Here is a 21,585-nt window from a genome sequence, read left to right as displayed (position 1 = left end):
ACATATTTACTCATTTGTGAACATCTGTAAAACTGTCGCACTCAGGGTTGAGTTAATAGTAGAGGGAACTACATCTGAGTGCCACACTAAAGTAGGTAAAAATTTATCGGGTCGGGACGCCCCGAGGTAGAGAAGGGTGCAGTGTTGCGGATATGGGATTTGCATCCATCCATATCCGCTTGTAAATATTCCCCTATTTCCTCAATACTTCCCAACTCTCCCCAATCCCCCATTCCCTAGTCCCATTTTCTGTAAACAACACTCTGTAGACCCGACCTCCCCCTATTTCCCCCATTAAATGTCGTGCCCAGGTTCACCGCATCTCATGTAAGACAACTATAGGACATATTGCTAGTTATTCTTAGTCTATGTCAGTTAAGGACTCATTTCCATTAATTCTGACCCTTCGTTGCACCAGAATGTGATTGTATGGCACCGTTAGGAAGTTTAGGACCTCCCAATACCTCCCCGCAGCTCTTCCTCACAGTTCAACAACAACAACAACAACAACGAGCGCAGGAAGTGCGCGTCCTCACTCCGGCTTGGTTGGTAGGGGGTGTTGGGAGGGCACCAGGCCTTCCCAACGAGCCGCCATCAAACATGTGCTCGACGGGGTTACCAAATAGGGGCTCCCTGTCAGCTCCTCGTCAAGGGCGGAGCCCGGTAACCCCCGCACCCAATGGAAGCGGCGGACCGGCCCCAGTGGGGCGGAACCAACCAGCCGAGGGCGTGTCACTCCCCGCTGAGCATGCGCAGTGAGGGGGAGGTGACGTCAGATGCGCGCTGAGCTTGAAGCAAGAAAGACGTCCCCTCCGAGTGCTGTGAGGCCTCCCCGCATCTTCTGGACCGTGCTTTATCCTGTCCCCGAGCCAAGGTGCACCTTGTGCTATCGACCTACCTGTCCCTTCCTGCCATCAATCCCTGTGTAAGTCAGCCTTGTTCCGTTTGTCTGTGGTCTGTCTGGGATAAGATAAGACGGTAATTAAGTGCCCATCTCTTCTGTGTCTTTACCTCACTGCCTTGTAATCTACCCCTTTTCTCCACCACTGTAATTATACCCTCCTCCGGAGGTCTTGAGAACTGTATCCCTTGCGTCGTTTCCTCTTTCCCAGTCGTCGTGTCCTTTCTCTCATTGATTTGGCATAGCGCGATTTGGCCAACGTCTGGGTGAATCGGGTGAGTTGGGGAAGAATCGGGGGAACTGTTCGGTCGCGGTAATATCAACCGCTCGGTAAATAACATCTTTAACCGCATCCGCAACAATATGTTTTATACCTCTCCCACCTCCCCCCAAGTCCTCCCGATGTCCCTGCTCTCAAATGTTGTGTTTGTGTCCTTCCCCCTCTCTTCCCATCTTGTCTGCCGCTCCCCTTGTTTTTTGTGTTTTGTGTGTCGGTTTGACTTTTTGTGTGATTAATGTTAGCTCTTTCACGAGCCTCGATCTTGTATACAAAAAAACCAAAAAAAAAAAACAGTACAACAACAATAGTAAACAATTGTACAACCAATATATATTTCCTATGATGGTACCATCAGGTTCGTACAATATAACTCACTGTGTTCCAAGTGAGCGAAAAGAAGAACATTCCCCAATGTCTCTATTCCGGCATCAAGCCCAAGTCCATCCGCTCCAGCGATCGTCAGAATGATGTCCAATCGAGACCAGAATCCCGTTCGGATGACAGTCACAGTCACGCGGCCAAAGCTGTGCAAAGGCGCCCTCCAGGCGACTGGGAAATCACTCCCTCGGGTGTGGGCGTTTCACGTCTCCAAACCGGCGAACAGCAGATTTACCTTCAAAATCCACGTGACACACACACACACACCAGATAAACGTCTGAATGCGGTGAAAATGGTTGAGGCGAGATGAAACCTTGAGCGAAGCGCAAGTCCTGCACGAGGTAAAAATGGCCGATGGCCCGTTCTCGTGGCGTAACGGCACTCCAACGATTCTCTTCGGAATCGTCCGCAAAACCTGTCACGCAGGTTGATCTGTCACAGCGATAACAACTCTGTCGCAGGAATCCCTTTCCCGGGAAACCCAAAGTTCATTCGTGACTCTCGTTCGTCAACGTCCGCTCCAGACCTCGAAGCAACTATGCTTCTTGTTCGACTCACTCGTCTTCCTCTTCCTCCTCGTCGTCGTCCGGTTCCGGTTTCATTTAAAACATTGACTGTTTTACCTTTTGAAAATAGGAACCACTATCTCCCTTAAACGACAACAATAATAGTACATGGAATCAAAAATATTTACAGTGGATGAAAACCACAACAACGGAAGTGACGATTCCGTAACAATTGTTCCGATAATGGGAACATTATATTCCCAATTAATGTGTCATTGCTGTAAAAATGCCAGTGAGATTACTTGGAGATGAGATTAAAATATTTCTTTATGTAAGATTACAATACTAAACCTGACTTTGGTACTTCTACGTACCATCAAGAGAGGCAATGATGCTGAAACAATCATGTGGTTGTATTTATTTGCACAGATACTTCACATTGGGTCATCATGTCTTATGATGATGCTGAGATGACACAATTTGAAGTGGAACTTTCTCTGTCTGTGGAGAAAGGCAAGATGCCCCTTATAGAAGATAAAAATGAGAACAGCCCATCAGAAAACGCAGAGGATCCTGGATATGAGGGATTTATCGATTCTCAGAAGCTACCAATGGATGGAAAAAGTACCACTTCGGTGGCCTGCAGAATGTGCCCTCAACAAGACCTGCAATCTGGCAGTGTTTGCCAGCAATGTAGCCGAATGGTTTGCTCTGTGCACTTACCTTTACACTGCTGCAGCCTGGAAGATCGGTGGCAGCAGGTGACAGAAAGCACTGAGGTGGGTTTGTGGCCCGAAGGTTCTCCTCCTGTGTCCGGCATGTGGAATGGAGAAGTGAGGAAACTTTGCACACGACATGGGATGCCTCTGCGAGTTTACTGCAAAGAGGACTCGAAAGTTATGTGCACTCGGTGTTTGCTGTCGTACCAGCACAGTGGGCACACCATTCTGAGTGATAAACAAGCCTTCGAAGAGCTGAAGGTGACACATATGTTACAACATTGTTAAATACACCAGGCAAATTTTATGCAGTGGTATAAGGCTCATGGAGGAGCTTGTACACATATCACATCCAAGCCAAATTTGGATGGACATCAAAAATGGTACATAAGAAAAATGTACGTCCAAAGTAAACCCTGAAAAATGAATGTATTCTATCAAACTATTAGGTCAAAGGTAAAGAAGGAATGAACACAGTTCAGAAGTAAGTTTTGTAAAATGATATGAAAGTTCAAAAAATATATAAATTGGGAAATGCACAAGGAGATTGCCAAATATGTTTTGTCTTTCAGGATTATTACAGTGACTGGCTCCAGAAGCTGGCAGAGATTGAGAAGGAGAGAAAGAAAAGAGCTGAAGAACTGGAGAAGAGAGCCACCGACGTTGCAGTAGGTTTTACCAGGATCAACCTGGCTCTGTATAGAAGGAAAGAAAGGGGACCTTTTGTATGTTTGAAGTATTGGATAAACATTGGTGAAACAGAATTCACATTGCTGGAAGAAGCATGGGTTGGTGAGGGTGACAGGGAGATTCTGAGGTAAGAAAGCAAGGAAAGAATGACATCAGAGAAAATAGGGGGTATGATGTAAAATATGTTTATGTAGGTTGAAGGTCAAGAAGAACACAGAAACGAGTAAATTGGAGGCCATGAGAGGAAACCAGCTGATGTAAGAGGTAATTGCTCTGCCTTTTTCGTGTTAAATTATTACTTCTGCCACCAAAGGTGAATGGAGGTTATATTTCCACCACTGTTTGTTTTTTTGTCTGTCTGTCTGAGCAGGATATCTCAAAAAGTAACTGATGGATTCGGACGAAACTTGGTGGACAGGTTGGGTGTCGGTTATATTAATTAATTGATAAAACAGTTATATTACTCCAACAGAAATACCCATCATCGCCCAACAGCAACACAGCCCAGGCACACTGGTACACCGTCAACAAAATAGGCGACAAATTATTTGTCCCATCATCGCAGGCTGACCATATGTCCTGTATGTTACGGGATCGTCCCGTTTCATTCTTTCCCGGGATGTCATTTGTGTCTGTGGTCGTGCCGTGTCGTGTCCCACCGTTGTGTCAGTGCATTGTCCACGCTGTGTCTTGCCGTGTCAATGTCCCATTTCAGTGGAGGGGAGAGTGGTGCTAGGGGAGAAGAGGAGGCGTGGAGTACTGTTGGGCATTGTGGAGGGATGGTGAGCTGAAATAGTCTTACAGTTTTGAGCAATGGCTGTTTCTTCCACTTAATCATGAGGATGGCATCCTGTCTCAATCGTGGCAGATAACCACAATATCTATAGCCATCTCTGTTGTCTTATGACAGTGCTCTGTAGAATGTTCCAAGCACAAAAGCGAATATTTTGTAGGGCACTACGTATACCACCCCTGACCTATCCTTCCTCGGAAGCTTGTCCTTGACCCTCATAAGGGCTTGGCGAAGGGTGAAAACCGTACGTATACGTAGTGCCCTGTGGTTGTGAAGCTGAGTATGTGGGTGAAACCGGGAGGACCTTAGTTCAACGTATTGCTGAAAACCAAAAAGGATTTGAATGTAATTATCCCAGCAGATCTGCTATTGCCAAACACGGCCTTAAGGAAGGCCACACACCTTTATGGGATAGGGTTAATATTTTGGGTTCCACACCCAACAGAAACAGAAGACGTGTTTTGGAGGCTTGGCACACAGAAGAAACTGTTACCTCGATCACACAAGAGGTAGTTGACTTACCGGTAGCGTTTGACCCACTCTTGTGTAAACGAGGCAGGCATTCCGTACTTTGAACAACGAGTCCACATAATATGTCACACAAGGTTTTTATTCGGACAATTTGCCCCCTCCCCCTCCCCCCTCCCCCCCTCCCTCCAAACCACCCCTCTCCCAAACCCCCCCCTCTGCTTCCACCCCTCTGGTTCCCCCCCCCCCCCCATTTTATCCCCCCCTATAACGCCTCTCCTTCCCGCATTCCCCTTTACCGCATAGGGCCACATGTGATGATCTTGATATTATGGCAATTTTATTTTATCTTTAAAAAAATTTTGCTTTCATATATTTACAGTTTTAATTTAATTTACAATTTAATTGTTTACAAGTTTAACTTTTAATTAAATGTAATGATTGTTCCTGATTTTCTAAACACGAGTTATAATCCAGCATTGCTTACAGGATTATTTTAAGCCGTTAATATGCGGTTGATTTTTGAATTTGGTCAATAACGTCTCCGTTCACGAGAGCGGTGTGATACGGTTTCATTGGCTGTCCAGCTTTGCCCACCCCACTTTGCATATACCCCGCCCACTTTGCATATAAGGGGATGTTGAGATGATTTTATCACTCTTGAGGAAGATTAACGGAGGCGTGTGGCTTCACATGTTGTTAATCGAAACGTTGAGTCATTGTTTGTTCAATTAAAGGTTGGAGATCTTACCATGGAGTCATTTGGATTTACTCCCAACCGCAAATCTTTGCATATATATATACTATATATATGCATGAATTCAATGAACTTATCTTGTCCAGCTTTATAGGAAGACAAGAGGCATGTGTTGGTGTGTTGTACTTGTTTTGTTTCATTTCCTCTTTGAGCAGAATGATGTGGCTCAGCTTGCAGCACGTGTGTGGACCCATCACCAAACATTGCTCAGCCTGCTGGAGCAGCAGCGGGATGAGATGCTCGATGCTCTCCACCATCAGCAGGAGAGCACACGTCAGTGCTACATGAACTTGGCACATACTGCTCATCAGGAAGCCATACAGGCTGCTGTGGCATCGCCCTTGATGCAAACTGCTTTCGAGCCAGAGCATGAACCTTGGAAAGTTCTGCAGGTATGAGAATTAACATTGTCTTCATTTGAGGTTAATGATTTCATTATAATACCAGCACGACAGTTCTACAAAGATGGATCTGCATCTTCACCAATAGTCAATCTGATCGAAAGCTTGGTTAAGGGTGGTCAAAAGCATGCCTGTCTGCTTACGTGGCCCAATTTGGTTGGTCAGAAGAGATGAGCATATGCATTCAAATATATACAAAGTGTACTTGATCCGAAAAAGGGGGTTATCGATTGGGTATCGTCCGTCTGTCCGTTCGTCTGCAAGCATATCTCAGAGATATATGGACTGATCTGTTTCAAACTTGGCACACAGATAAAGTAATGACGGGTTACATATGCATGTCATTTTTGTTTCGAGAGCAGATGCAAGATGGCCGACTGACGGCCATTTTGTTACTTAAACGTGCCCCCAACCATTTCTCGGACATGCATGATCCGATTTTGTTCAAACTTGGCACAAAGACAATACATGAGATATAAATATGCAGAAGATTTTGTTTTGTAATCTGACCAAAGATGGCCGACTGATGGCCTTTAACTCCATACAGCAAAATTACTGAAAGCATAGTCTTTTTGCATCTTGTTTATCTCATATTTGTTTAAATTTATTATTTTGACAATGCTAATTTTCCAAACTTTATTCCATCAGGTATTCAAGATCGTTCAAGAAAGGTATGTAATGGTAGAGCTTAAGATGAGGATTTAATCCTCCATTATGTACCTCTACTCAATAATATCCTGATAGATTACAACTTAATTATATGGAACGTGTATACCACAGTTTAAAATGTTTTCCTTCCCCTCCCCCCTCCCTCCCCTTCTCCCCTCCCCCCTTCCTCCCCTTCTCACCTCCCCCTTCCCTCCCCTTCTTCCATCCCCCCTCCTTCCCCTTCTCCCCTCCCCCCTCACTCCCATTCTCCCCTCCCCCCTTCGTCCCCTTCTCACCTCCCCCCTCCCTCCCCATCTTCCATCCCCCCTCCTTCCCCTTCTCCCCTCCCCCCTCACTCCCATTCTCCCCTCCCCCCTTCGTCCCCTTCTCACCTCCCCCTCCCTCCCCTTCTTCCATCCCCCCTCCTTCCCCTTCTCCCCTCCCCCCTCACTCCCATTCTCCCCTCCCCCCTCCCTCCCCTTCTCCCCTCCCCCCTCCCTCCCCTTCTCCCCTCCCCCCTCCCTCCCCTTCTCCCCTCCCCACAGCTTGAATTGTACAGAAAATAGTGATGGAGAAACCGAAACTGCTGGGGTGGAAACACCTGCAGAGTTTTTTTCTTGTGAAATCAAAGTGTCAAAGCTTCTGAAGACATTTTCACCAAGCAAGTCTCTCAAAACAATTTCCTACCTGCATCCTCACTTTCCCCTCACTCTCAAGTGTTACTGACACAAATATTGATCATCTTTATTCATCCAGATCCGAATCTACACAAAATCTAAAATCACAAAATGTAATCTAATCCTGGTCACAGTCAATCAAATAAACAAGATGTTGTGCATAGCACGATACTTGCAAAATCCAAATAAATAATAGTTGCTGTGGAAACAGCAAATTGGTAATTTGGAAAATTTGACCTATCAAATATATATATATATTTGTATACAGAATCGAGTCTCGTGTAAGAGCTAACACATTGAACATGAAAACATGCACAGACACATAAAATATGCAATGAAGGGAGTGGGAGACAAAATGGGGAAAGAGAAGGAAGCACACAAGCACAACAACAGTAGAGAACAGGGACGTCGGTAGATCTGTGGAAGGGGGAGGGGAACACGGCAGAAAGCAAATGAACACTACTAGGAATTTCACCACTAGGAATTTCAGGAAAGAAGTTGGGGATTGAAAGAGGCTGATTTGGGGTGTTTTAACAGGGGTAGAAAAGATCAAGGTTTTGGATGGGGGAAGATAAGAGATGGTGGTGAACAGCTGTTTTAAAGACCTGGAGGGAGGAGTGGGATTGAAGAGAGTGAGGGAGTTTGTTCCAGAGGCGGGAGAAAAGAGGAATGAAGGAGTGAAGGTGAGCAGATAGTCTTGACTTTGGCAGTTTCACCATAAGAGGTTTGCAGGCAGATCTTGTGCATCCTGTAGGAATATTTGAGGGTTAGAGCACAGACAGAGCAGGGGGAGCAAGGCCGGAGAAGAGTCGGTAGAAGACAGAAAGACCACCACCCTAACCTGCCTGCGGTGAGAGAGGGAAAGGCCCTCAGAATCAGCTTCATTGCGGGAGATTCCAATGATTCTGAATGCTTTGGTTTCAACTGCGTGAAGCCGAGCTGAGGGGAGAGCAGTATTCCATTGAGCTGCGGATGAAAGTTTTGTATGTGGCGAGGAGTTCAGAAGTGCCGAGAAAGGACTTCGCACGACGGAGGATGCCCAGTCGGCAACTGGTTTTGGAGGCCAGCTTGGAAATGTGGTTTTCCCAGGAAAGATCATGGCAGATAGTGAGACCCAAAAGCTTGAGTGACAGAACTTCTTCAAGAAGATTGTTCAGAAAGTAGATGGGAGGGTTGTCCAGATGGTCTTTTTGGAGAGACAAAGTGAGAGTGTGAGATTTGTCTCGATTGAAAGACATGTTCCAATTGTTTGACCAGTTTGTGATATTGTCCAGGACTGCAGAGAGTAAAGAGGCTGCTGCCTTCCGATCTGAGGGTTGAGATATAGAGCGGCAGAGAGTGGAGTCATCAGCAAAGAAATAGGATTTTCCAGAGAGCCGGAGAGATCATTAATGAAGACCAGAAAAAGCACAGGGCCCAGAACACTGCCTTCATGAACTCCAGCCTGAACAGGAAGGGGAGATGAGAGAATTCCATTCAGGGCCACACGTTGACTGCGACCAGAAAGGAAGTCTGCAAGCCATGCATGGAGGTTTCCATTGATACCATAGGAGGAGAGTTTGGTAAGCAGAGTGGGGTGCCAGACCGTATCGAAGGTACGAGCTATGTCAAGGGAGACAGCTCTGATTTCCTGTTTGGCATTGAGGACCTCCATCCATTGTTGAGACAGCAGAAGCAACATGTCCAGAGTAGAATGACTTGGTCTGAATCCAAATTGATGATCCGAGATCAAGCCATTGGAGAAGAGGAAGGATTTGATGTCAGAAGAGATGATGGATTCATGACCTTGCTGATTATTGGGGGCAAGCTGATTGGTCTGCAGTTGTAAGGATCTGTTTTTGCACCTTTTTGTGTCAAGCGGTAATGTTGGCTGATTTCCAAGCAGATGGCAGGTGTCCTTGAGCAAAAGAGAGGGTGAGGAGAACAGAGAGTGGCTGAGATAGAGTGGCAGAACAAGATTTTAGGACCCGTGGGCTGATGCCGTCTGGTCCAGTTGCAGAATCAGAGTCGAGGTTTGATATCAACTTCTCCAAATCTCCACCTTGTCAGGAGAGAAGGACACAGAGTCCAGGAGCAGCTGGGTTCAACTGTGTAAGGTGGGTGCAGAGAGAGATGGGTTTGGGACACAAGATTTTGAGGCAAACACAGAGTTGAGGCATTCGGCTTTGTCACGTGCGGTGTCAACTGTGTAGCCGTTTGAGGTAAGGGAGGGGATGGAAGGGGAGCAAACACCAGAAACAGATTTTTACATGATGGAATGTGCATAACAAATTTGGTCGATACATTTTCTTATTGCCGCCAAATAGGTGTTTTACATGTTTTAGACAACATTGACCTTGACCTTTGACTGATTTTGACCAGATTTTATTCACATGTACTACACATACATACAAATAAGCTGTGTAGGTTTAAATGTGATATCTTCAAAAATTCCTGAGGTTTGGCAATAATAAAATCACAAAACGAGAACGGTACTCAGTAGAGAGCATACCTCCGCCAGGTGAACAGTTTACGTTTTGTATCGCAGAGTAGACCAGAAAATCACAATACAGAATCACATTTAATCAAAATCATCCGTCCACAACTTTTTGAGATGTCCTGCTATATGTCGTTTTGGCCTTGTCTCCCAATGGTGAAGAATCACTTAAAATTATACTAGCCGGATCCGGATCCGGATCTTCAATTCAAAATTGAATCGATTCTTCCTTGTCGGTTTTGGCCTTTGTCGGTTTTAGCCCTATCACGTAATGGTGAAGAATCACTTAAAAAATTAAATAATTCTCATATCCGAATCCATATTCAGATCTTCACCAAAATCGAATTCTTCCTTGTCACACACCCAAGCGGTGTACCAAGTTTCGTCCAAATCCGTGAATAACATTTTGAGATATCCTGCTGTGTATCGTTTTTTGGCCCTATCTCCCAATGGTGAAGAATCACTTTAAAATTCCAGTAGCCGGATCCGAATCCGAATCTTCACCAAAATCAAATCATTTCGTCCTTGTCACAAACGTTACCTCTATGCCAAATTTCGTCCGAATCCGTCCACAACTTTTTGAGATATCTTGTTCACAAACAAACAGATGGACAGGGGTGAAAACATAATCTCCATCCACCTTTGGTGGCGGAGGTAAATATCCCATTTGTTTATAATGGGGTGAAATTGTTGTCATGGACACCGTTTCCTCTTTGCCACGTGGGACGTTTCTCTTTGCCATGTTGGACTTTTCCCTGTGTCATCAGCCAAGATGAGCAGAACCTGAAAAAAAATGAAAGAGAAATTGAATTAATTAATTATATTTTTGAACCTATTAACTTTGTAAAGAAGTGGTTTACTAATGGGGGACCTTTTGATTATGACTGGTGAACCTCCAGTGTTATTGCAGAAGGCCTCAGACAGAAGGTTTAATAGGGACTATGGGGTCTTCGGGAACCAAGGATTCGAATTGGATCTATAGGGTCTGCAGGGTCTTATGGGCCTGAAGGGTCTTCCGGTTAGAAATAGTTGAAAGGGTCTTAAGAGTCTTAGGGGTCTTAGGCTCTTACTGGTCTTAAGGGTCTTTCAGGGTCTTCAGCACTCCATGGAGGTGGATACTTTCAGTCCTGAGAGGACTCCATTCCACCTCCTGAAACCCACAAATGACGATAACAACCAACGACGCAACACTCTTTTACATTTTTTTTGCCCGTGAATTAACACTGTACCATAGCGTGGGGTAGCGCAGGTGACTGAACGAGCTGACTGAACGAACACCCTCACCCTCGCTCATTTTTGCCCGTGGCTGAACAAACACCCTTACTATCCACAAAATGTTCTACAAAAATCAGTGCATCCCAAGAATGTACCTGGTACATTCTTGGGATGCACTGATGAAAGGAAATAAGGAGGTGGCGGCCTGATGGAACTCGACAAAGTGCACAGAATGATGACTGTAGGATTAGCAGAGTGGAACAATGTGCTGAATCTCCTCCAAAAATTGTCGGTGGCACTTTGATTCTATGGAAATGCATCATTTCAATTGGATGTTGGAGATATGCGTTGTGTTTCAAAGGCTAATCTGCTGTTTATAAGAACACAATTAAACGGCTGTTAATCTCCCTTCGTAACTTGCTATTTAAACGGGCAGTTAGCTGTGCACGCACAAAGATGTTTTTGTCAACGTTTAAGGGTTAGGCGTCTGTTGGAAAGATGCTCGTTGGATACATTTCATAGATTGGGACCTAGGAAGCTTATGTAACCCCAAGCCTCGTCTGCTTTGACCAACAAACCAGCAGGTGGTACCTGGCAAATGACATCCAAGAATGAATACTTCACCTCATCAGATCAGTTTAGGGGCAACCTGTCTATTATGTACGCAAGTCGCATACATGGATATTCCAGCACTTCCCTCTCCTTGCGCCTATTTTCTTCCAATCATATTTTCCTTCCCTCCCCACTTCTCCCACACACTCCATTTACCTCTCCATATATAATTCCTTCTATGAGAAGCAAAATGCGGCACAGATGTTCATTTTTTTTTGGTCATTTCTAGCCATTATCACATGCTCTTCCCAGCAGTTGATCAGTTTTCCAGTGTCATTGGAATATTATAGAAGTCGATTTTTTTCCATGTGGAATTTTTTTTTGACAACTCATACTTAAATATTTCCTATTCCTCACCATTTGACTGTTTCTCGACTATTTTTTGTCTGTTTTCAGCTCCCATTCTGATAACGTTGGATCCTGACACAGCTCACAGCAACTTAGAGCTGTCGGAAGAAGACACAGTGGTTCGATGTATGAGGTACCAACACCCAGTACCTGATAACCCATTGCGTTTTCAATCAACGTTGAACGTTCTGGGCACCAAAGGCTTTCCTCAAACATCTGATTCCAATGGAAGATGTTACTACTGGGAAGTACATGTTGGAAATAAGCCAGGATGGACTGTAAGTATAGCTCATGCTCCCCAAGGGAAGTGAGGAGAAGTGTGGGTGGTCGGGAAGATTCACCAATTTATTGGATTAGCTAGTTTTGTCATAATCTGTCCACAACCTTTTGAAATATCATCCCATATATCGTTTTTGACCCTATGATTATGACTCAATGGCGAAGAATCACTTGCAGAATTCAAAAAACATCTCGTATCCGGATCCATATTCGCATCGTCACCAAAATGTAATAGATTAGTCCTTGACATACACACACCCAACTTGTCCACAAAGTTTTGTCCGAATCCGTCCATAACTTTTTGAGATAAAGTATTATATAGCGGTTTTAACCTCATCAATAAATTGCGAAGAATAACTTAAGAAATTCTCTTATCCAGATCCAAATTAGGATCTTCACCAAATTGAAGCAATTCCGTCCACCAAGTTTCGTCCGAATCCGTCCACAACTTTTAGAGATCTCCAGATATATATGAAGAGCTCTTTTCCAAAATGCTATAAATCCATTTGGAGCATTTTGTGTAAAATGAGAATTTCTGCACAGCAAAGAAAATAAAGCAAACTTCCTTTTTTTTCTGTTTCAATGTTTAATATGCAAATATTAGAACATATCAAAGAACAAACTGAAAATCTAGTAATCTTTTTTCACAACAAATTAACAAAAATAATGAAGTTTTTTTCCAAAACGCTATATATCCACTGTGTGACAGTTCTTAAAAAACACCACAAGTCCAATGATGGACGTTTCTCAATGTCAGACTTGCAGTGGAATGCAGGTCAGCCCTGTCCGGGCTCTTCATCACTGCTGGCTGCATCAGCCTCGCTCACCACTGACAAAGCAGAATCATAGAACGCCCGGACTTCGTCTGACGCTCCTATTTCCGCAAGGAGTGAAAACACATCACGCTTCTTCGCCTCTTTTACAGTGGTCTGCATTGGTAATGGATCAGGTCTGAATTCAGCCCATTTCTTGCCCCGTTTCAAAACACTGTGGTGGCAGTATTCAGCACTGTAGGAGGTTTTAAAACCCACTTGGCCATTTGTGAATTCTAGCATGCGGGCCTCACTAATTTTGAAGGTTTTCTTCGTCCTCACATGATGTTTGGTTGCTGATCGGTAATCAAACGACTGCCACTCCTTTCCATACACGTAGACATTCCCAAATGTTTTCAAAATTGAGCAGTACTCTTCTGGGAGCAGGATGGTGTCCACTTTCCTAACTCTCTGTTCAATTCTCCCAAATACTCTATCTGCTGGTAAAAAGCTGTGCCCCCTAATTGGAAAGGTGTACTCAATCCTGAGACCAGGAATTGTTTGCTGAAGTGCCAAGAGCATGGATGCCATATTCATATTCTTATTTTGTCCAAAACATGAATCGCTGAACAAGCGAAGGCTTTTTTTCTCCCGAAGCGGCCCATTGAGTGGGTGGCGGAAGCAATGATCCAGTGCGGAAGCTGTCATATTGCTGTCCTTTTTGTTTTGATTTTCCAGCCAGACATAAAGGTGGACATCCTCTTTGAGCTGTTTGCTCTCCTTACCATGATGCACAACAACACCAAACAGGTAAAGGTAGAGTTGTCTGGAATAATAGACTTGGCCTATTGGTGTTTTGGGCAAAATTAGATTTTGCATCATGTCGAAGCAAACAGTCACGGAGTCCTCTTCGTCCCTTCCCAGCTGGTCATAGAATGCTCGTGCTCTTCGCCGATGCAAAATGAACAAGGCTGTTTCATTTTGCTTTTCAGCTTCTGACATGTTTGGATCCTTTATTCTCATCCTGTATTTGGCACAATTGGAACAGGCATCTGTGGCAGGATGGCCACAGCCAAGGTTGAATTGGGATGAGAAAACAGAATAGTACAGAGAGTAGCTGGTTTCGGCGTGGTTTTGTGCCTCAAACAGCTGGTGCATTTTGTGCACACTCAAGTCAGTGGGGAGATATTTTCGCCCTGGAGCCCCCCTACGGCCGTAATGACTGGCCCTGCAGGTGAATGTTCCAATGTGATTGGAGATCAGATCCCTCTTGCTGTTGTTGATGTCTACTTTTCGGGCCCCTCCCCTTCTTTCTGGGCGAGCCTCAGCAGTCTCCGCGTAATATCGGGCCACCCGGGACACTCTGTCCTTGCTGATCCCTGAAAAAATCAAAAGAATAATGTAATACCTGGTATAAAATGGCTAATATCGTATGGGGTGCAGGGGATCAATCTTGTGGAACCGATAGACAGAAATAATTTTGACTGTGGCTGTTTTAATCAGCCCAGCAAGGTTGCAACCACCTCGATTCCGACGTAGAATCTGCCTGGAGATGCTGTGAATCGGTGCTAATAATTTTTTTATGCATGATCATCGCTGACATACGTGGATTATGTAAATATTTTAAATGTTATCTGTGGTGGAGAATCTGGGTGCATGCATAATGGTGTGCAAATAGTAAACGCGAATAACATTCAATGAGCTTCCAGATGAAAGATATCTGCAATGAAAACAATACAAAAACTCACCCAGTACTGAGACGAATGTGTCTTTACAAACAGGAAGCTTGTCTGGGTGGTTCACCGTCAGCAGACTGAACTGCACGGAAACATTCCTGTTTTTCCTTCTGCCAACTGTATCCACCTTCTTGCGATGCCGCTTAACAGACGTGATTGTCATCAGCTGCAGAAATTCCCTGTCCTGATCTGCTTTCTTTGAGTTTCCGTATAATTTGTCAAAGTTCAGTCTGAGGTCGTCTTCTGTGAGCTTATCAGCGTGACAACGATTTTGCTTTTTTTCAGCGGTGTGTTTACATGCCACGGTTGGAACTTTACCAGCGCCAGAATGGCGAATTTGTTTAGCTTTTTCCCGTTCATGGTTGTCCTTATTCAACTTACGCTTTCTTCCTCCCGGTGAAAGCACCACTGCTTCGTCCATCCCATCAAAACTGTCCATTTTACAGAAAATTACGTCCAAGAAAATTACGCCACAGTCCAACAACGGAAGTCGCCATGTTGTGGAAAATTCCCCAGCCCCACGCAGATTGGCCGACAGGCAATATCGCGGTTTGGAATAAAAGTGGCATGGCGTTTGTCGCACTTTGCAAAAAAGATCTAAACTGGGCTGCGTAAACTAACGGGAGATATCACGTTTTGAGAAAAAACGAATGTGTGATATTGACCGACTATCTGTTCACGAATGTTGGAGCCGGTAATCGCTTCTTTTTTTTTTTTGGCGTTTATCGCGTTTTGGAATAGAGCTCTTCATATCGTTTTTGTCCCTATCTCTCAATGACGAAGAATCACTTTAAAATTGTAGTATCTGGATCAGGATGTTCACCAAAATCGAATCATTTCATCCTCCTCAAATACCCAACCTCTCCACAATATTTAGTCCGAATCCGTCCACAACTTTTAGAGATATCCTGTTCACAGACAAACAAATAGACAGGGGTGAAAACACAACTTTCGTCCTCCTTCGGTGGTGAAGGAAACTAACTTGAAGGGATACAATTTAGATACTACAATTTTTCCGGATCCAGATACTACAATTTTTAAGTGATTCTTCGTCATTGAGAGATATAGGGACAAAAACGATATATATCTGGAGATCTCTAAAAGTTGTGGATGGATTCGGACGAAACTTGGTGGACGGAATTGCTTCAATTTGGTGAAGATCCGAATCTGGATCTGGATAAGAGAATTTCTCAAATGATTCTTCACAATTTATTGATAGGGTTAAAACCGATATATAATACTTTGTCTGGTGGTGGTGGTGGTCTGTATGCAGCCTGTGGCTGGGTGGTGGTCTGTATGCAGCCTGTGGCTGGGTGGTGGTCTGAATGCAGCCTGTGGCTGGGTGGTGGTCTGTATGCAGCCTGGGCTGGGTGGTGGTCTGTATGCAGCCTGTGGCTGGGTGGTGGTCTGTATGCAGCCTGTGGCTGGGTGGTGGTCTGTATGCAGCCTGTGGCTGGGTGGTGGTCTGAATGCAGCCTGTGGCTGGGTGGTGGTCTGTATGCAGTCTGTGGCTGGGTGGTGGTCTGTATGCAGCCTGTGGCTGGGTGGTGGTCTGTATGCAGCCTGTGGCTGGGTGGTGGTCTGTATGCAGCCTGTGGCTTGGTGGTGGTCTGTATGCAGCCTGTGGCTGGGTGGTGGTCTGTATGCAGCCTGTGGCTGGGTGGTGGTCTGTATGCAGCCTGTGGCTGGGTGGTGGTCTGTATGCAGCCTGTGGCTTGGTGGTGGTCTGTATGCAGCCTGTGGCTGGGTGGTGGTCTGTATGAGTCAATCCACCTGGAGTTATTTCAACGGCACAGCAGGAGCTACTCAGGACCCTGAGATCCCAAGCCAGCCACCTTAACCGTTAAGCCAACACCAGGCTGGGTGTCATCTATTTATTATTGAGAAATGGAAAAGAAGGGAGGATCATAGCTTTCCATAGAATCCTTCCCTTTCCTTCCTTTGCTCCTTTCTTCTCCCAAAATCCATTCCCTTTTTCCCTCACTATTCCCACACACGTCTAAGTGAGGCATAAAGAGGTGAGGTAAAAAAAATTCTGCTATATTTGTGCACATAATAGATAGTGCCAAAGCCTGACTGGGTGAAGCATTTATCCTCGGTAACATATTTTAAGCCACCACCTCCTAGTTTGCTGATCATAGCAGGCAGAGGCCTGTGGTTAAAAAGTAATTACAGCGCTTTCTTCTTATTAGTCCCCTACCGGTGTACACGAGAGGGGACTATAGGTTTGCACGCCGTCCCTCCGTCTGTCAGTCCGTCAGTCCGTCAGTCTGTCAGTCCGACACGCAAAGAACAGCTTTCCGGACTTTTTTTTCCTAAACCCTTAATGCTAATGATTTCAAACTTGGCACATGGTTTTCTCATGATAAGTTACAGATCAAGTTCGAACTTCACGACGTTTCGATCATTTTTGACAAGGTTATGGCACTTTGAACTTTGGTAATTTCCCCAACAGTTTCCCGGACGACAGACTGCCGGTAGGGGACATGTATTACAGCGCAATAATCAGAATGCTTGTTTTAACTCCAATTAACATTCTGTTTCCACTTTTAGTGAGAAGTAGGGGTCTGTGCAACCATTCATAAACTTTGTTTGGTGCAAATTGGATAATTTTTAGACAAGTTACCTCAGACCGTGAGTTGGTAATTATATAATTCACACAGTGCAATACGTGTAATTTCCCCAACAGTTTTCCGGACGACAGACTGCCGGTAGGGGACATGTATTGCAGCGCAATACTCAGAATGCTTGTTTCTTTAATAATTCACATGTGTAATGCATTGCAATGCAACTAGAGCAGATCTTTGTGGAAAATAGCAAAACAGAACTACGCGTATGCACAGTTTTTTAGGCGTTTGACCCATTACATCTGCCTCATTAATTCTTTCCTATTTCATAAAACTGTTGACACGCGTCTTACTTTTGGGCACGATACAAGCCCAAGGCACCCCCTTGTGAAATTTGACATCGGACTTTTAATTGTAACATCCCTCAGGTGTTTTTGCCATTAAAAATACCTAATCAAATGCAGTGCTGTTGTGCAGGTGGGCATGGCATATGCATCGATTCCACGTGATGGCTCCAGCCGGCTCGGACGCAACTGTACATCCTGGGCCCTGGAGCTGCATGAGCACCAGTACCATGCATGGCATGGTGAGCAGGCGGCAGTGCCATGCCAGCTCTCGACTGAGGCTCACACTATCGGCGTCTTCTATGATCCTCAGCATGGAATTCTATCTTTTTACAACGCTGGCGAGATGCATCTCATCCACAGTTTCCGTGCCGAATTTTCAGAGCCGTTGTTCCCTGCCCTGAACCCCCACAGCTGCCGAGACCCCAATAATCAATTGCCCCTTCGTTTGCGTGTGGCCAATAAAGTGGTTAGCGATGGAAGCAAATGGCAGCGTGCTTCAACGCTCTTCGGACTGTTTTCCTAACGGGTGCTGTACTCCTTGCATACAGATTTACCACAAAACTCATTGTGTACCGTGAAGAGAGATTTTGGTGAGGCAAATGAATTACACATAAACCCTCTTGTGGCCTGCATGCATTTATTTGTTGGAACAATTCTTTCCTTTGCAGGATCAGCAAATGCATTCAGATGAAAAGCAAAGCTCTGAAAGTGATTGGCATCAACTACCAGGAGCCCATGGCTGCACAGTTCCTGCTGCTTTCTTACTTCAGACATATTGGTAGCCTCTTGGTCTTTTGCCTCTCATCTGGACCTGGACCTCCTGAACTTTGAGCCTTGAACTCTCCATCACCATATCATGTCACCTGGGTTCATCTAGTAACTTGTCATTGAAGCTTTCCTCTCACCTCCTCTCCTACAACTCATTTTCTCCAGCCTTTGACATCTGACTCTTGTAAATCTCCACATCACCATTTTTCCCCCTCTGCAAGAGCGAGGTTCGGGGAAGAGCAAGGTTGAATTAACAGTAGGGGTAACGGGGCAACAATTGAGCACAACCAGCAAATGACTGAACAAACCAGAAAGTAAAAGGGCAGGAAACACTGAGACCAGCAAGTAAGAGGGATGGTTTAGGAAGGGATAATTGGGGTAAGAAAGATCATGGGTGTGGGCGGAGGGTGACATGAAGTCGTGATACACTGCCTGCCTGAAGCCGTAAAGTCCCATTGCTTTCCTTCTTGTGGTTTAAGATTTCAGATCACTTCCAACTCATCTTATCACTCAATACTGACCTGATACTGATAGTCTCATTATCCCTCCCCATCAGCACCTGCCTGCAGTAACATGAACACTCAACACCTATCTACTTCTTAGTGATCCTATTATCTTGAACATCTCGGGTCTGCCTGCAGCATCACTCGCAAGGAGTATGGAAAGAGAGGTTGCATTGATGTCACGTTAATAGGTTTGTGCATGTTTCAGAGTAGCTATTTCAAAGTGTTGGTAAAAAAAGCAACACTTTCAAAATGTTGGAACAAAGAGCCATGGTGATGTTTCAGATCTGCAAGATATTTCTAAGAAACACAGACCTTGAAAGGAGCAAATAAGGAACAAAGTTCTGAAAACAAAACTTCACCACAACTCTGTTTTCCCCTCAATTGTGAAACTGATTTTTCACAACTCATCTCTTGGGGAAATGCAGACGAAGCATTGAGGTATTAAAGCTACCATCTTGCAACCTCTCAGGTGGAAACAGTATAATGCTGATGTGGTCAAACTTTACACACAATATACATTTGGTGTGCACCTGGTGATGTGCAAAATAGAATGGCTTGTTTCGCATTCCCACCTGAACTGATGGTTCATATGATGCTGGAATGCCAGGTTCAAATCCCAGTTGCTCTTTATGTAGCTTGGTGTTGGCTTAGCGGTTAGGGTGCCGGCTTGGGATCCGAGGATCCTGAATGTGTCTCCATGCGAGCCTGGTGTTGGCTTGGGATCCTAGGATCCTGAGTGTGTCTCCGTGCGATCCTGGTGTTGGCTTAGCGGTTAGGGTGCTGCCTTGGGATCCGAGGATCCTGAGTGTGTCTCCATGTGAGCCTGGTGTTGACCCAGCGGTTAGGGTGCCGGCTTGGGATCCTCGGATCCCGAGTGTCTCCATGCGAGCCTGGTGTTGGCTTAGCGGTTGGGGTGCTGGCTTGGGATCCTCGGATCCTAAGTGTGTCTCCATGCGAGCCTGGTGTTGGCCTAGCGGTTAGGGTGCCGGATTGGGATCCTAGGATCCTGAGTGTGTCTCCATGCGAGCCTGGTGTTCGCTTAGTGGTTGGGGTGCCAGCTTGGGATCCCAGGATCCTGAGTGTGTCTCCATGCGAGCCTGGTGTTGGCTTAGCGGTTAGGGTGCCGGCTTGGGATCCGAGGATCCTGAGTGTGTCTCCATGTGAGCCTGGTGTTGGTCTAGCGGTTAGCGTGCCGGCTTGGGATCCTCTGATCCCGAGTGTCGTCATGCGAGCCTGGTGTTGGCTTAGCGGTTGGAGTGCTGGCTTGGGATCCGAGGATTCTGAGCGTGGCTCCATGCGAGCCTGGTGTTGGCTTAACGGTTTGGGTGCTGCCTTGGGATCCAAGGATCCTGAGTGTGTCTCTATGCGAGCCTGGTGTTGGCTTAGTGGTTAGCGTGCCGGATTGGGATCCTAGGATTTTGAGTGTGTCTCCATGCGAGCCTGGTGTTGGCTTAGCGGTTACGGTGCCGGATTGGGATCCTAGGATTCTGAGTGTGTCTCCAGGCGAGCCTGGTGTTGGCTTAGCGGTTTGGGTGCTGCCTTGGGATCCAAGGATCCTGAGTGTGTCTCTATGCGAGCCTGGTGTTGGCTTAGCGGTTAGCGTGCCGGATTGGGATCCTAGGATTTTGAGTGTGTCTCCATGCGAGCCTGGTGTTGGCTTAGCGGTTACGGTGCCGGATTGGGATCCTAGGATTCTGAGTGTGTCTCCATGCGAGCCTGGTGTTGGCTTAGCGGTTAGGGTGCCGAATTGGGATCCGAGGATCCTGAGTGTGTCTCCATGCGAGCCTGGTGTTGGCTTAGCGGTTAGGGTGCCGGCTTGGGATCCTAGACCCTGAGTTTGTAATCCCGGTCGATCGTTGAATAAACGCCAGGGGGGTTGACTCATCCTGTCTAGGATGTTGTTCCTAGGAGGTTGTTCCGAAGTCAGCAAATTGAGTAACAGCTCACTGGTAATCAGGGCACTGCATCAGCGGCACAAACGCGCTTCCAGAGAAATGATGCAACCAGCAGCCACAGGCTGCATACAAAACAACAACTATTCATGTCCTTGTAAGTCATGCAAAGGTAAAGGGTAAGAAAGAACGTATGTAGCACTAGATTGGCCTGAGATACAAGACTATGGCCGTTTCTAGATACCTCGCACTACTGGAACCTACCAGTGATCTAAAGGGGACTGTAGTTTTGAATTTCATGTATTTGGATGAAAAATTACAAACTGTCTCGCTCTATTAAAAAGATTCTGGTTGATGTGTTTTGGACTATACACACACAGTATGCTATACACTCTACATGCATGGTTGGTGGACACTAGATGTAGTCTTGCCCGACAGCCCAATTCCCCCTATAACAAACTTCAAGTACTTTCTCTGTGCTGTAGCACAACTTGTAATAAAACCATTGAATGACTTATTGTTGTTTCTGTTTTAATTATTTTTACCACATCTCCAGCATCGTGAGTTCAGGTAGAGTGCACCCACTCGTGTGATCAATAGATATTACAGTCAGATGAATCAGCTTTGACATTTTACGAATGTATTTCTTCTTTTTTTTGTTAACAAGATCGAGGCTCGTGTAAGAGCTAACATTGATCACGAAAAGACAAACTGACACATACAAGATAGGATAAAGGGAGCGGGAGACAACATGGGGAGAGAGAGAGGGAAGCACACAAGTACAACAGCAGAGAACAGGGACATCGGGAGATCTGTGGGGGGGGAGGAGGCACGGGAAGGGTGGTGGGGGGGGGGGGGTGGGAGAGGT

The 21,585-nt window shown here is 45.5% G+C and overlaps 1 protein-coding gene across 1 annotated transcript in view; it reads left to right on the top strand.

Annotated features, from left to right (window-relative positions):
• LOC137423659 (E3 ubiquitin-protein ligase TRIM39-like) overlaps positions 1 to 21,232 on the top strand; it is a 42,011-nt gene extending 20,779 nt beyond the window's left edge. Inside the window, exons 2-8 of the mRNA XM_078773910.1 lie at positions 2,496 to 3,046; positions 3,358 to 3,453; positions 5,649 to 5,885; positions 6,543 to 6,565; positions 7,088 to 7,203; positions 11,919 to 12,148; positions 17,682 to 21,232. Coding sequence (XP_078630036.1) covers positions 2,496 to 3,046; positions 3,358 to 3,453; positions 5,649 to 5,885; positions 6,543 to 6,565; positions 7,088 to 7,203; positions 11,919 to 12,148; positions 17,682 to 18,074 — 1,646 coding nt within the window. The 3' untranslated portion in view covers positions 18,075 to 21,232. The remainder of the gene's footprint in view (positions 1 to 2,495; positions 3,047 to 3,357; positions 3,454 to 5,648; positions 5,886 to 6,542; positions 6,566 to 7,087; positions 7,204 to 11,918; positions 12,149 to 17,681) is intronic.
• The last annotated feature ends 353 nt before the right edge of the window (positions 21,233 to 21,585 follow it).

This window comes from Myxine glutinosa, chromosome 3, assembly GCF_964187855.1.
Source record: "Myxine glutinosa chromosome 3, kmMyxGlut1.1, whole genome shotgun sequence".
NCBI lineage: Eukaryota > Metazoa > Chordata > Myxini > Myxiniformes > Myxinidae > Myxine > Myxine glutinosa.
This window is presented reverse-complemented; position numbering and strand designations above follow the sequence as displayed.